Raw genomic sequence first — 17507 nt, 5'->3', positions numbered from 1 at the left:
GACTCCAAAAAAGAGCCGTGCGCGCGGTAATGCAGGTGTCTCAGGATACTTCCGTGAGGCCCTTCTTCAAAGAACTGGGCATACTGACTATGCCGTCGATATTAATACAACAGATTGCTATTTATGCCCACATTAATCTACACACTTATAAAAAACGCGCAGACTCAGCCCGTCCGCTCCGATACCCAAACAGGCTTCTGCCGGTTAAGCGACGACTTGCGAGATCAGGGAAGATAACACACATCATGTGTCCAACTGTGTACAACAAGCTGCCAGTAACTATAACCTCAGCTCCTTCTGTAGGTTGTTTTAAAAGAAGACTTAAAAGTTGGCTTCTCGAGCACACATTTTATAGTTTGGAAGAGTTTTTAAATGTTAAATTATAAAATTTATAAATTAACGAATAGTTAAATAAATTTATTTTTACCTTTATTTAAATTTAATAAATTATAAATTATTTTATATACACAATTGACATGTAATATTATTAATATTATAAATAAAATGAATATGAATATGAATATGTTATGTTATATAATACATAGTTGGTAATATCAATACCATGTAATATATATAGTAAGGATGCTAATAAGCACGAAATATTTCTTACAATTTATCTGACATTTCTTATCTCCAGAGTCCAGGGGGCGTACCACGAAAACCGTTTTTCGCAAATTGCGGGGATCTTTCTCTTTTACTCCCATTAAGACGTAATTAGAGTGACAGAGAAAAATGCCCGCAATTGACGAACTTCGATTTTCACGGTTATAGCTCAGACATCCGTGGGGAAAATTTTCTTGACAGGTAGGGACTTCCTATACTTATCGATAAACTCAATTATCGATGATAAAGATAAGATAAGATAAAAGATAGTTTATTCAAGTAGGCATAATTACAATGCGCTTATGAACGTCAAATAAAGCTAGGTAGACCGGCTCCAACCCTACACCTCTGCCCCGAGAAGATTTAAATCCCCCCTCAATTGGAGGAGGGTATCCCAATATGGGACCAGCAACAAACTCGGCGGGACACATCTTTTCAAAAATAATTACATCTTATAATTAACATGCATTACGAGAAAATAAGAGAAAAAATACAATTTAAATTATTATAGAATTCATGCAATTATACACATAAGGTGTAATAGAAATTTGATTTAGAAAATATACATATGTACATGGAATCATACAAATTCGTAGCTCTTTCAGAAAACATATCAAATTCTTAGAAAAGGAAAAGAAAATAAAGTTATTAAAAGAAGAAGAAGAAGATGCTCGTTCTATATACTAGTGATCGCCCCCAACATTGTGTATTTTTGTAAGTATTGTTTTGAAGACAAGTATGCCTGACCAGTAATATATGATAATTGTCAAGAGGGCGCTGTTATTCTCATGTATAGGGTGACAATTCAGTGTAGTATGAAAAAATTAGTTCCAGAGAAATTCCGCAACATGGCGCACCTTCAATAGATCCTGGTTCACCTATACCTATGAAATTCACACATAGCATAGATTTATAAGGCACAGATGGAGTGTTCGTACATACCATGTGAAGCCATTTCAAGTGCGACGTCACGTCGCACTCGTGTCACCGTATTCGAACCGTCCGTTAGCGAGACGGGTATATTTACCTAAAATATTTTAATCTTAGCTCCTGTTGGCTCTAAGGCCAAGAACGCACCACGATTTTTTGTCACGCGATTATTTTGTCGCAGAAATGCAACGTATGTGTTTATATGCCAGTGCAAAACGGTGGAAAATGTTGGCAATGGCGTAATTCGTATTGAATGGGTTAATTCAATAATAAATAAGTAGGTATATAAGTAGTACAATTTCAGTAAATATATAGTGTTGTTAAAAATGTTAGTATGATTTATTAGCCATTTGTTTACGCTATCCAGCCGTTTTACGTAATAAAAGCAATAGTGATAAAGTAATGCCATAGTTTATCACTATGGCTAAATAAACAAATTATTGTTATCCATGGTACGTGTTTGATCAATTATCGCAATATCAACATTATCAGCGAGTTACCTAGTTATCATCTGCCTGATAGCATTGACCCGGCATTTTGCCACAGCTCACGTAGCTAGCCTGGGGACCCTGGAGTCCCCTCGGCAACCTAATTCTAAGAGTTGGCAATGTTGGCATAGTCATTATTTTTAGAAGAACGATTGGCATCTAACCTTGCAATAGTTTCAATCCATAGGGTTATCTATCCTGCATTTTATAAAACAAAGTCCCCCGCCGCGTCTGTCTGCCTGTATGTTCGCGATAAGCCACAAGCCCCCTCCCCCCTCCACTCTCGTGCGCGAATCGCGGCTCGAAACCGAGAACAATGCGAGAACGCGAGTGTTGAATCGATCTTCGCTGAATGCGAAATCAGCTCCACTCTCGCGATTCGCGCACGAGTGTGGAGGGGGTATAAACTAAAAACTACTGAACGGATTTTCATGCGCAAATTCTGAAAAATCAGAACGAAAATAAAAATGTTGGTTAATTTTTTTCACAAATCGCAGCGACGAAAGTAATATAGCTGGTCAACCAAATCTTGTCAGTAAAAAAAGGCGCGAAATTAAAATTTTCTATAGGACGATATCCCTTCGCGCCTACATTTTTCAAATTTGCCGCCTTTTTCTACTGTCAAGATCTGGTTGACCAAGTATAGGTTTGTTACTGTTTGAAAAAGTAAATTGCTTTTAAAATGTTAGCATTTTATAGAATCCGAACGCTTTTCTATATGCCAGAAATAACAGCATTTTGACAGCAAAGCAAATGACAATAATGACACAGACACACGTCTCACACACGGCATTTGTGGATTGGCCGTCGTATTTACAGATATTTATTTTTTATTTAGTAAATTACTAAAACCAACAGTTATATTTCTTTAATTAATTAAAATGCTCTTCGAAGCCTTTATGTAAGTCGTTGTATTATGTACCAACTAAAATATGAACTTAAAGTATCTTTGTTAAAAACATGATGTCGGCTTCTGTATACAAATGAAAATTCACTTGATTTTCTACGACAATTTTCTATGTTTTACAAAATGTTTATAAAAACGAACAAATTAATCATATATGGAAATATTTACCAGACCTATTATGACCAATAATGTAACATTACACCTTTTTAAGTTTATATTCGATGTGTTTATGATTGTATTTTTCTATTTTTGTAGTTTACTGGTAGTACTCCCGCTATTCTTTCTCACGTTGCTACTGTTCGGAGCCTTTGTGATCGTCCCGGGCGCTTTTATATTCGCGTCATGGTACATGCGAATCTACGAGCGAAAGAAACAGCGGAGGCTGCGAGACGGGCCTAACTTGGCGTTCTTCCACCCTTATTGTAATGCCGGGGGCGGTGGAGAGAGGGTGCTGTGGGTGGCTATTAAGGCCATTTTGACTAGGTAAGAAGCAAGCAAAAATATGCGTACAATTTTTTTCATTACCAAGCAAAAGGCAACTTTGTTATTGTTTGTGGGCCTCAAAGTGCTCTTGCTAAATTTGAAGGTTAATATTTAAGTTATCAATAAGCCATAAATATCATATTCAACTATTTACTTTCCACAACATTAGTTGAAATAAATTAATTGTGACATTTTCAACTAAAAGGTGCCACATTGTCGGTTGTCGATAAGATTTCAAGTTGAAGCTTAATAGAGATATTGCTTTATAAGATTGTAAAAAGATAACAAGTTATTGGCTTATGTTTTTAAGTACCCAGTTGTAAAAGTTAGTTGGTTTTTTAATTCAATAAATTAAACATCGGAAATATATTAAAGAGTACCTATAAAAATATTTCATGAGCTATCTATAAAGTTATATTTTTGTTACAGATATCCAGACACCAACATATACATTTATACAGTGGACACAGCAGAGCCTCAGACCATTGCCAACAAAGTACAGAATACATTTAATGTCAAAGTTGATGCCAGCAAACTTAACTTTATTAGGTAATTTTATTTGTAAGGATGGTACTTAATATGCATGTAACTCCACTAGAGTTGTGAGCGCCCATAGGATGTGGTGGCTGCCTAACATCAGGCAGGCCTTATGCTTGTTTGCCACCATTTGCCATGTGCATTTTTTTTCAAACTATTTGTGTTGTTGGGTAACTTTAATACACCATTGCATCACATAAATAGTCGATTACTTTTTTTAACTAAGCCCAACCAAACAACGCTTGAATGACCTGTCATAGGGACCCTCATTCGACGCGAGAGTTATAAAAGACGGAAGCGTAGCTGCATAGACGCGTATTCGTCATTGTACGCTTGGTGTACGTTTGCTTGCAGCCTACATACAAAACCGCACAACTCTGTCCACGGAGCGGCTGATGCGACGTTGCCGCTCCGGTTGTGCGGTTTTGAATGTAGGCTGCAAGCAAGCATACACCAAGCGTACAATGACGAATACGCGTCTATGCAGCTACGCTTCCGTGGACAGTAGGCCTTACCTTACTGCCTGTATGAGTTCTCTTAAGTCTTGCGGTTTGAGTTAAAAATTGCTTTCTGTCCAAAGGTTGGTGTCAAAACGGGCAATAGAGGCAAGCTCATACCCTTACTTCACACTGCTGATGCAGAGTCTGGGCTCCATGGTGTTGGGGTTGGAGGCCTTCATGAAGTTCAATCCAGGTTAGACTATTATTCTGAAGGTCTCTCCCAGAAGTCGTCGGAAACGGCAAGGGTCTGCTACGCTTCACGCAAAATAGGCGCAATAACAGGCGTGGGTCACTCCCCGATTTCGTCGCTTTGTAGCTAAAAGTACATCCGTTGCACACCAATTTTGGTGGCTAGCCATAAGCCGCGCGTGGCGCTGTCGCCACCTAGCGGCCATATCTGTCCTGATTGTAACAGACGCGTTTTGTTAGAGTGAGTCTTCTGTACCTAGTACTATTATTTATTCTGTGGCAATAATAAGACATCGAGTTGCGGAAACCAAGTCCGTGAGAACCTATAACCTATATATTATTCTGATGTGGGTAAACAATGGGGTTGGCAACTGTCAAAGGTTTGTATAGATGGCGCAAGCATAGGTTTTAGTTTATCCTGTCTCTAGTTTGGTTCTATGAGATTTGACTTAAAGGGCATCCAGGTCATACAATTCCCAAAAAAACAAGAATTTGTTTAACACTTCTCTTAGGACTGACAGGTAAAACCTATGCAGGCGCCATCTATAAAATATTTGGACCGGAAAAAAAGAAGTAAAAAAAAAAAACAAAACAAGTAAATAATTTAGCACAAGTTTAGTAAGTAATCTTCAAGTTTATTTGGACAGTAGTTAAATGATAGATTATTCTGTCCTTATTAAAATCTACTTTATTTCAACATTGATATTGAAGTTTTCAGTTTTCTTGTAAAAAAGTAATAGACCAAAAGCCTTTACTGTCACATATTCAAATAAATATATTGAATGTACCATTTTTACAGATATCTTCATAGACACGACAGGATATGCGTTCACGTACCCAATCTTCCGGTACCTGGCACAGTGCCCGGTGGGCACCTACACGCACTACCCTGTCATCACTAAGAGTATGATGCGCCGCGTGCAACAGCGTATTGTCTCCTATAACAACAGGGGGATTATAGCCAGGAATCCCGTGTTCACCTGGTGCAAGCTGCTGTACTACAAAGCTTTTGGTTGGGTGAGTGACTATATAGAAATAAATTATGATAGATTTTATAGACAACTGTATATTAAATAAGGCACTGGTTTAGGAGAAAAGTATTCTGACCAATAGTAAAATATTGACAAAAAACCGGCCAAGTGCGAGTCGGACTCGCGTTCCAAGGGTTCCGTACATTAAGTCCGACTCACGCTTGACTGCACATTTCTAATAGGTTTTCCTGTCATCTATAGGTAAAGAACTATTTTGTGTTTTTTTTTTTCAAAATTTTAGACCCAGTAGTTTCGGAGATAAAGGGGGGGAATGGTCATTTTTTGCCTATTTTCTTGAATAACTGCTAAACTATTAATCCTAAAATTGTTAAAAAAATATATTTGAGGTTCTTACAATGAGCTCTTTCATTTGATATGTAACATGATATAGTTTGAAAAACTTTATTTTTTAATTTTCTCATTTACCCCCCAAAAATGGCCTCTATATTTAAAATTGATTTATTTACGTTATACGTCCATCTTTGGGTCACATACTTACATATGTGTGCCAAATTTCAACTTAATTGGTCCAGTAGTTTCGGAGAAAATAGGCTGTGACAGACGGACGGACAGACAGACACACGAGTGATCCTATTAGGGTTCCGTTTTTTCCTTTTGAGGTACGGAACCCTAAAAGTATCAAAAACCATAAACAAAAATAAGTAAAAAAGGTAAATATATACAATAAGGTTGTGCAATCTTGCTTGTACAATAGACTTACAAATTTTTGACCGAGCGAAAGCGAAGGTCTCCGCTTCAGCTTGGACAGTAATTATTTCGTATGTCCCGATGTTCTTGTGTACAGGGGCCCGTTTCTCAAAAGCTTGTAACTTGTAATACAAGCGGATGCCACTTTTTGACAGCTTTTGTTACAAAAGGGACTTCCACTTGTATTACAAGTTACAAGCTTTTGAGAAACCCGTCACAGGTCGCATTTTTCATCGGTACTCGTGAAATTCATACAGATTTTTAAGTCGGAAGTTTTTGGCCATTTCTCAAAATGGCAAAGGGGGTTCGTGAGGCCTACAGCTTATATAGCCACTAGTACAACGTGGAATAATATCTTATAGTGTTATCGGTACACTTACACTGAGGACCAGTCCAAAATACAATGAATTGGCGTCTTAATTCGTCGTCTCTGAATTGGCGTATTATTTCATGACAAGCATGGAATGGCTTATCGTAAACAATAATTTACTAAGCTAGAAAAAATTTATCACGATTTAGAATTTACTAAGTTACTAAGCTAGATTTTTTTTTGTCACAATTTCAGTTTCATTTGTCATGGGCTAGGTCACCCACATTATCTTTATTTATTTTTTAGGTATTAGTTTTAGTTTTGTAGGTAGTTTTAATTTTAGGTTAATTTTTATTTTAAGTTTGTTATTAATTATGTTTCATTTTATATAATTGTAATATGTATGTATGTATTGTCCAGCTGTATGGGATCGTGGGCCGCTGCGCCGACGTGGTGATGGTCAACGGCACATGGACCGAGGACCACATCAACGACTTGTGGAACTCGCCCTTCAACACGCACCGGGTCTATCCGCCCTGCGAAGTAAGCGTTTTTTTAGCACAGGAAAAGTCAATGAAATTCTATTACTTTTACGTCTCACTTCGTAAAATCTCACTTCCTGGCCAAGGCAAGACGTAAAACTTTCTCACTTCTCACCTCACCTTCGGTTCGGGCCACAAACCGCGATCTGGAGCATTCAAGAATTCACCTCCGTAGGTATGTAATTAATGTACAATTAAAAAGACATACATACGGTCATACTTACAAACTAACTACTAACTAAACATTGCTGCCGCTCCTAGATGCTTCCGGTGCAAAAGTGCCCATAACACTCGCGGCATTGCCGCGCTGGATGGCTATGGATAGCCTTTGCACCAGAAACGCCTCGAAGCGGGGGTCCTCCCCCTTCTGCCTAAGTCGACGGCCTATGTCGCGCACCATGTCTTTCGCGTCCGCCCCCCAGCAGCCCGCCGTTTCTACCGCGAAAGGGACAAAAATGTATCCTGCTCCCAGGGGGGCATACTTTTGCCGCTTCACTGCAGCCTGAGACTCGGCCGCCGCTCCAGCCGCGCGCACCGTGCGACTGATATGCGAGGCGGCGAAGGTGCTGACACACGTAGCGTCCCACACCAAGCACCGCCCCCTCTCCCACGGTACGAGCGTTAGCCCATCAGGCCTTTTGCCATCCGTGCGACTAAGGCCAGGAGGCTCGAGTACCGACGGAATGCCCGCCGACCTGAGAGCCCTCTGAACTATATCGTTGAGGGCATGGTGACGCGGGTGCCTGCCAGCACAACGCCGGCAACTCAGCGCGTGGTGGCCGTCGGCCCCCACCATGGTAATTAATGTACTATTTCTCCACCCTCCCTTCCACCTCACCCCGCGGTAGCATACCTTGTGACGGAATTTGAGCTCTATACTCTAGCAACTCTAGCTAACAATTTTTCACCTCAGCAGCTCGAACAAGGGTACTTTGCTATTTAAAAACAGTGAGCAAAATCGCATTTTGCTCACTGAGTGAGACAAAATGAGCAAAATGCGATTTTGCTGTTGCTGCACTGTTTTTTAAGTAGCAAAGTACCCTTGGTTGAGCTGCTGAGGTGAAAACTTAATTGTTGGTATATCTTAAGAAAACATGAGTGAATAGAGGTAAGGGATGAAGAAGGAATACATTTTTTGGGTTCTCTAATATGTTCTCACTGCTGAGGTGAAAAGTTTTGTGAACTACACGAGATCAAAGTTATTTACATCTCGTGCGCTTTAGAGTCCCTTACTACGCTCAAGATTCTAAATTAGATTCTAGATCTAGTATAGAATCTTTCGCTTGCACGGGACTCAACATAAGCACTCGAAGAAATATCAAACTTTGATCTCTTGTTGTACAAATAACTATTGTCAGTAGCAGTTGAAAAAAAAACTACTCATCGATAGTAATGCTACTATTTAATCTTTTTCTTCTACCTTCTACCATGTTGCCATATGCCAAAATATTTTAACTATTCTAGATTTTTAATTAAAGAAACAAAATATCGGCGAGATTTGAATTGGTGGGTGGGTCAGCTCTGGATTACCAAAGCTCCGAATGTGGCGAATATTTCTATCATGTTCATAATATAATAATTAGTTTTAACTGTACAGGTAACAGAGCTGAAGCAGCTACGACCTCTAGTCAAAGCCACGGATCCGATCCGGATCCTATCCGTGGCGCAGTTCAGGCCCGAGAAGGACCATCCCCTCATGCTGCAAGCTATGTACGAGCTGAGGAATTTGCTGGTCAAGAACGAAGTGCTTTGGAGCAAGGTACATAATAGATTCGGATTTGTGGCCTTTTGTTGGGTTTCGGGTAGGGTTTGCAATCCGGATCCGAAATGTATAAAATTATCCGGATCCGCGGATCTTTCCCATACATTTCAGATCCGTCGTGCGAACCCTAGTTCCGGGTTAATAAAAACCTATGTACGAGTTGAGGAACTTGCTGGTCAAGAACGAAGTGCTTTGGAGCAAGGTACATAATACTTCATTATCTGGCCTTTTCGGTAGATTCGGAATGTGGCCTTTTGTAGGGTCCCAAGTAGGGTTTGCAATCCGGATCCGAAATGTATAAAATTATCCGGATCCGCGGATCTTTCCCATACATTTTAGATCCGTCGTGCGAACCCTAGTTCCGGGTTAATAAAAACCTGGTGCTAGTTATATTTTAACCTTTTCGACGCCGTGTCAAACACAAAAGCTGTCTCTCAGACGCCACGTCATCGAAGTGTCAAAACTGAAATTGAACTTTATGCATATGCACCTAGGTCTATGTTGCTCTGTGGTCTATGACCGATTAATACGTCTTTGGCGTTGGACCTGCGGTGCGTAGGTATATATCGGTCATTGGCGTCCAAAAGGTTAAACAAACACGAGGTCACGAGAAGGATTAAATACTTAAGCATATGATTAGTTACGAAACAGTTCACAAATAATTTCAGTTTGTAAAATGGAAACAAATTGATGAAATTTTACTGTCGTTTATGTTTAGCGTCTTAACATTCTTACAAAACAATTTCAGTTTCAAAACACCTACTACCTACTTGTAATTACTGTAATTTTTATGGCTTTATTGAACTTGACCTTGACCTTCCTATACCGATGGTCCAACCATATCGTTCTACAAAAATGGTTTTATTTTAATGGTTTCACAAATTCCAGAGCAAATTAGTGTAAGGCCTGAGTGGACGCTCGAAGCGGAGCGTTCGGCGGGGCGCGCAGCGTGGCGTCGGGCTCACGCGTGATGTGAGCAGCGTGCACTAAGGCCGCTCCTATACGTTTGCATTTGTTTAACATGCACGCCGCACGCCCCGCCCCGCTGCACGCCCAACTCGAGCGTCCACTCGGGCCTTACACTTTCTTATTTCCATGGTCCTGCTTCCTTGTACAGTCGCCATCGCCACGCACACCCTGACGCCCTGACAATAGAGGCGTGTTCAGATATTTGTGAGCGCCTTGACCGCTTCGATATATCTGATGGTGACTGTACCATCGCCCACATTGTTAACTGTACATCGGTGGACCTTATGCCTTTTGTAATAAGGTCCACCGATGTACAGTTAGGAGTGTTGCTGTTGTACAAATGGTTTAATATAGTGTGTCAAAGGACTGTCTCATTTCAAACATAGACAGAGAGAATCATACTATCTTTGCCTTACACTAATAGTACTAGCACCCAAAAGAAAAGGATGAGTATAGCAAGGAAGCAAAGGAAGAGTATATATTTTTTTGTTCCTATTTACTAACAAATTGGTTTGACCAACTTTAGTTCGTTTTTTTAGCATTAGAAAGAACTTGAAAGAAGGTAAGCGATTTTGACATGTCTTTTAATTGAAAAACCCTTTTTAAAAATCAATAACTATTACTTATGAAAGCAGAAGACTATAAAAGATCGTATTAGATTCATAATTGTTACATATTTACCGTAACTTATTTTTAAAATGTGTTTTTCAATTAAAAGACACATCAAGATTGTTTACCTTATTTCTAATGCTAAAAAAAAACGAAGTATATACGTGTTCACAGACAATCCAACCTCTAGACATAGCATAGTCGCGCTACCCCCTCTGCCACACATACGGTAGCGTTACTCCATCTTCGAGTCAATCCCGTGCCGTGATTGGTCTGTGTCTTTGAACGGACCAATCACGGCACGGGATTCGCTCACCTCGTCCCCCCGCACCCCCGTATTTTTGGCAGCATCGATTTCATGAAAGAATTGGCCTAAGCTCAGTCTAGAGGTTGGATTGTCAGTGATACGTGTTAAATTGTAGATTAAACTGGTATTCGCGGGCGCGTGTCGCAACGCCGAAGACGAGGAGCGAGTCCAGAACCTGAGAGATTTGGCGAAGCATTTGTCTCTCGAGAATAGTGTGCAGTTCGTAGTGAACGCTCCGTACGCGCAGCTGCTGCAGCTGTACCAGACGTGCAGCATAGGCCTGCATGCCATGTGGAACGAGCACTTTGGAATCAGTGAGTTTAGATTAAATAATTTATTTCATGAAAGACAATTACATAATAAGTTTGCATTGATGTCAAAAATATAAGAATAGGGATGATGACACATGTTGAATTTTATAACAAAATCTAGTAAAATAGATAGCAAACGAGCAATTTTTCACAATAATGTGGATATTAAAATAAAATATTGAAAAATTACAAAATTACAGGACCTGAAAGTTTCAAAATTTTAGTATTTTTTAACTTCCAAAAACGATAAAAGTAAGGGTACCATTCGATTCCTTACATTTCACCAAAAAAAATATTGTATAGCAACTATACAGGGTGGATTTTCTTTTTGGGTCAGTGAGGGCAGCTACCAGATCCCGTGCTGCTACGATAAAACGGTCTAAGGAGACCTTCCCTCGATTTCAAATTAATGAAGATTGGCTTTTACAGATTTTGGAAAAAACATACAGGGTGCGAGAAAACGGTCATTTTTGACAAACTTTTTTTTTGATGCCAATCGATCCCATTCCTATTAAGGATCATAAGCTTGTATGGAACCAAAAAAAAAATTCCGGCTAGAAAAGCCACAAATCGAGGAAAATTTTTCCCGTACAATTTGTATGAAAATAAAAACTTTCATTTTTCACATGCTATTTTTGTATGCCAATCGATTCCATTCCTATCCAGTAGCAATAGTTTCCTAGGGGTTAACTTACGGTAACGTACTAAAAAGCCACAAAAATCATTAAAACTTTTTCCATACATTTACTATGGGGAAAATGTGAAATGTTATTCTCAATTTTCTATCTCGCCCATCGGTCCTACAGCAAAGTCTTCATACAGTATTATGGTCCTTAAATGTAACAGGACTGATTGGCCGGATAGAAAAATGTGAATTAAATTTCACGTTTTCTCCATAGTAAATGTATGGAAAAAGTTTTCTTTAATTTGTGGCATTTTAGTACATTACCGTAAGTTGACCCCAAAGAAACTATTGATACTGGATAGGAATAGAATCGATTGGCATACAAAAATAGCATGTGAAAAATGAAAGTTTTCATTTTCATACAAATTGTATGGGAAAAGTTTTTCTCGATTTGTGGCTTTTCTAGCCGGAAATTTTTGTTTGGTTCCATACAAGCTTTTGATCCTCAATAGGAATAAGATCGATTGGCATCAAAAAAAAAGTTTGTCAAAAATGACCTTTTTCTCGCACCCTGTATGTTTTTTTCAAAATCTGTAAAAGCCAATCTTCATTATAGACCGCGAGCCACGAACAGGTTTCCATGACCAATCGCCTCCCAGGCGATAATTCCTATAATGGTTAACGGCTACGTATGATGAATCCTCGTGGACGTCAGCTGCCGCTCCGTTGGTGGGTTGAGGAATGGCAGCAACCGAAACACGTAAAAAAAAAAAATATTTTCAGTCATCGCCTCCCGTTTGATACTTTGCCAGATGATAGTTTAGGTGCTATTGTTAATAAAAAAAATCGTCAGCCGGTTGTATCGCGGTGGAAACACCGTCAGCTGGTCACATGAACATGTAAAAAAAAAATTTTTTTTCAGTCATCGCCTCCCGCTTGATACTTTGTCAGATGATAGTTTAGGTGCTATTGTTAATAAAAAACATCGTCAGCCGGTTGTATCGCGGTGGAATCACCGTCAACTGGTCACATGAACATGTAAAAAAAAATTTTTTTTTCAGTCATCGCCTCCCGCTTGATACTTTGTCAGATGATAGTTTAGGTGCTATTGTTAATAAAAAAAATCGTCAGCCGGTTGTATCGCGGTGGAATCACCGTCAGCTGGTCACATGAACATGTAAAAAAATTTTTTTTTTTCAGTCATCGCCTCCCGCTTGATACTTTGTCAGATGATAGTTTAGGTGCTATTGTTAATAAAAATAATCGTCAGCCGGTTGTATCGCGGTGGAATCACCGTCAGCTGGTCACATGAACATGTAAAAAAAATGTTCATGTGACCAGCTGACGGTGATTCCACCGCGATACAACCGGCTGACGATCTCTTTTATTAACAATAGCACCTAAACTATCATCCGACAAAGTATCAAGCGGGAGGCGATGACTGAAAAAATATTTTTTTTTTACATGTTCATGTGACCAGCTGACGGTGATTCCACCGCGATACAACCGGCTGACGATTCTTTTTATTAATAATAGCACCTAAACTATCATCTGACAAAGTATCAAGCGGGAGGCGATGACTGAAAAAATATTTTTTTTTTACATGTTCATGTGACCAGCTGACGGTGATTCCACCGCGATACAACCGGCTGACGATTTGTTTTATTAACAATAGCACCTAAACTATCATCTGACAAAGTATCAAGCGGGAGGCGATGACTGAAAAAAAAATTTTTTTTTACATGTTCATGTGACCAGCTGACGGTGATTCCACCGCGATACAACCGGCTGACGATTCTTTTTATTAATAATAGCACCTAAACTATCATCTGGCAAAGTATCAAACGGGAGGCGATGACTGAAACCAATTATTTTAAATTTTAGATTGTATTTATTTATTTGTTTTATAAATTCATGTGACCAGCTGACGGTGATTCCACCGCGATACAACCGGCTGACGATTTTTTTTATTAACAATATCACCTAAACTATCATCTGACAAAGTATCAAGCGGGGGGCGATGACTGAAAAAATATTTTTTTTTTACATGTTCATGTGACCAGCTGACGGTGATTCCACCGCGATACAACCGGCTGACGATTTGTTTTATTAACAATAGCACCTAAACTATCATCTGACAAAGTATCAAGCGGGAGGCGATGACTGAAAAAAAATTTTTTTTTTACATGTTCATGTGTACAGCTGACGGTGATTCCACCGCGATACAACCGGCTGACGATTGTTTTTATTAACAATAGCACCTAAACTTTCATCTGACTAAGTATCAAACGGGAGGCGATGACTGAAAAAAAATTTTTTTTTTACGTGTTTCGGTGGCTGCCATTCCTCAACCCACCAACGTAGCGGCAGCTGACGTCCACGAGGGTTCATCATATATGGCCGTTAACCAGTATACGAGTTTTCACCCGGGAGGCGATGACTGACGAAATTTGCGCCTGGCTCGTGGACCATTAATTTGAAATCGAGGGAAGGTCTTCTAAGACCGTTTTCTCGTAGCAGCACGGGATCTGGTAGCTGCCCTCACTGACCCAAAAAGAAAATCCACCCTGTATACATAAACGCAATATTTCACCGACAAAAACGCAATTTTCTTGTTTTGTTCATACTACAAGATGGGCGATGACGTCACGGCCTCTGGCCGTTTTGTATAGGGCGTTTCGCGAGTGAAGTGCGACTGTCGGACTTTGACTACAATTTCTGACTTTTGTGTTACTTTAATGCAATGGGTCCCATATAGACATTTGATCCTAAAAACAAACCCGATCGATTGATACCATAAAAAAAAATTAGTCATGTAGCCTATTTCTATCATGATCGTCAAAATAAAATGAAAATAATAACAATACTAATGAAATAAAATTATAGCTCCAATAAGGATTGTCAACATAATTAGAATAAGTGTAAGTAGGTAAATACTTACAAATCCAAAATATAAATTTACAATGTCCAAACTTACGAGAATACAAGAACAGAAAAAATAAAAACAATGGATAAAAGTCAATTAATTTCCAATTGGAACAGTCGTTAATAAGAGTAGGTATAAAATAAAGGTTAAGTGTTTAAAATGTAATAAAGGTTTAAAATGGTTACAAATTTTTTATGTTGCGTTATAGACCTATAGCTGGTCAGGCAAATCTTGTCAGTAAAAAAAGGCGCGAAATTCAAAATTTGTATGGGACGATATCCCTTCGCGCCTACATTTTTCAAATTTGCCGCCTTTTTCTACTGACAAGATCTGTTTGACCAAGTATATGTTCGTGATTTTTTCTATCGGGCGAAAGTTGTTTATAGTTTTTTTTAGCATTATAAAAAAGGTAAACAATCGTGATGTGTCTTTTTATTAAAAAATAAGTCATGGCAAATAAGTAGCAATTAGGTATAAATCATATACGATTATTTACATTCTTTTGCTTTCATAAGTAATGGTTACTGATTTTTTAGAAGCGTTTTTAGAATAAAAAGACACGTCATGAACACGTAGTCTTTTTCTAATGCTAAAAAAACGAACTATAATCAGGTTTCGAATCGATAAAGTTACTAGAGAAAGGCTATTCATATTTTTTGGCAACTGTATTATGATCTAAAAAAGCGCTAATTTTTTCAAAAACTCTGCTGGATGAACCGACTAAAACTTAATAATAATTCATATGTCCATTTCCAGGCGTGGTAGAACTAATGGCAGCAGGTCTCATCACCATCGCGCACCGTTCAGGCGGCCCACTCGCCGACATTGTCGAAACAACTGAAACTAGTCGAACCGGCTTCCTATGCTCTGAGGCTGATGAGTATGCCCGCGCCATACTTGAAGTCATAGCTCTGGCGCCTGAGGAGAGGCAGCGCATCATAGACGCCGCTAGGTGAGGATACTTACAATGCGGCTCTGTCTTTTGAGAGGCAGAATATACGGCACCATGCTATCTCTATTATATTATATATAGTAGAAACAACCGACTAGAACTAGCTTCCTATTATACTCTGAGGCTGATGACGCTCGCGCCATACTTGAAGTCATAGCTCTGGCGCCTGAGGAGAGGCGCATCATAGACGCCGCTAGGTGAGGATACTTACAGTGCGGCTCTGTCTTTTGAGAGGCAGAATATATGGCAGCATGCTATCTCTATTATATTAGATATAGAACAAACAACCGACACTAGAACTAGCTTCCTATTATTCTCTGAGGCTGATGACGCTCGCGCCATACTTGAAGTCATAGCTCTGGCGCCTGAGGAGAGGCAGCGCATCATAGACGCCGCTAGGTGAGGATACTTACAGTGCGGCTCTGTCTTTTGAGAGGCAGAATATATGGCAGCATGCTATCTCTATTATATTAGATATAGTAGAAACAACCGACATTAGAACTAGCTTCCTATTATACTCTGAGGCTGATGATGCCCGCGCCATACTTGATGTCATAGCTCTGGCGCCTGAGGAGAGGCAGCGAATCATAGACGCCGCTAGGTGAGGATACTTACAGTGCGGCTCTGTCTTTTGAGAGGCAGAATATATGGCAGCATGCTATCTCTGTTATATTAGATATAGAAGACACAACCGACACTAGAACTAGCTTCCTATTATTCTCTGAGGCTGATGATGCTCGCGTCATACTTGAAGTAATAGCTTTAGCGCCTGAGGAGCGACTGCGAATCGTAGACGCCGCTCGGTTAGTGCCTATATTTACACCACCTTAGTATGTTACTGAAATGTAGTGTCATTGTCACTATTGGGAGAGAAATATATTCTAATAAACTCTTAATTTTTCAGGGCATCCGTGGATCGTTTCTCCACTTTAGAGTTTGAGAAGACCTTCCTCCGGGTAGCAGAACCTCTCATGAAGCTAGACTGATAGAATTATTCATATAAGCACTGACGGCCCGGCCACGACATTGCGCGACCGGCGATGGCGGCGGCTGCAACCATAGGTGGAAACGAAAGGTCGGGTCGGACGAACGGATCGGGCAATTGCTGTCTCGCTCCAACATATGATTGACACCGCTGCCGTCGCCGGTCGCGCAATGTCGCGATACTTAAACTTTTGAACGCCGCGTCTATCGTGTGCGGCGCGTCATCTTGAACCTTGTCGGAATGCACGAAGGTTGATATTGGGCTGTAGCCGCGCCACTAATTTTGTTACACATTGTATTGTATAGAAATTTTAGTTTTTTTAGGGTTCCGTACCCAAAGGGTAAAAACGGGACCCTGTTCTAAGACTCCGCTGTCCGTCCGTCCGTCTGTCACCACGCTGTATCTCACGAACCGTGATAGCTAGACAGTTGAAATTTTCACAGATGATGTATTTCTGTTGCCGCTACAAATGCTAAAAACAGAATCAAATAAAGATTTAAGTGGGGCTCCCATACAACAAACGTGATTTTTGACCGAAGTTAAGCAACGTCGGGCGGGGTTCAGTACTTGGATGGGTGACCGTTTTTTTTTTTGCTTGTTTTGCTCTATTTTTTGTTGATGGTGCGGAACCCTCCGTGCGCGAGTCCGACTCGCACTTGGCCGGTTTTTAAATACTAATCATGTCAAATGAGTTTTGAGTGAGTAGATAAAAACGTACCTATTTTATGGTTTGATAAGTTTAGAGAGTGATAAATACACTATTTCCAGTGCTAAGCATCAAATAGTAATACTTTTCATTTATGACATGTTCCACTAATTTTAAGTGTAATTCT

General features: G+C 39.7%; 1 protein-coding gene across 1 annotated transcript; it reads left to right on the top strand.

The window, feature by feature from the left end:
* The first annotated feature begins 2803 nt into the window (after positions 1 to 2803).
* On the top strand, positions 2804 to 16690 carry LOC134654493 (GDP-Man:Man(3)GlcNAc(2)-PP-Dol alpha-1,2-mannosyltransferase). The gene is made up of 10 exons (XM_063509935.1): positions 2804 to 2922; positions 3184 to 3411; positions 3841 to 3960; positions 4529 to 4641; positions 5437 to 5654; positions 7107 to 7229; positions 8826 to 8987; positions 10991 to 11189; positions 15494 to 15689; positions 16594 to 16690. The coding sequence occupies exons 1-10, from the start codon at positions 2903 to 2905 to the stop codon at positions 16673 to 16675; spliced, it is 1461 nt and encodes a 486-aa protein (XP_063366005.1). The 5' UTR covers positions 2804 to 2902; the 3' UTR covers positions 16676 to 16690.
* The last annotated feature ends 817 nt before the right edge of the window (positions 16691 to 17507 follow it).

This window comes from Cydia amplana, chromosome 15 (genome assembly GCF_948474715.1).
Source record: "Cydia amplana chromosome 15, ilCydAmpl1.1, whole genome shotgun sequence".
NCBI lineage: Eukaryota > Metazoa > Arthropoda > Insecta > Lepidoptera > Tortricidae > Cydia > Cydia amplana.
The sequence above is the reverse complement of the archived record's forward strand: the minus strand, read 5'-3'. Positions and strand labels throughout refer to the sequence as shown.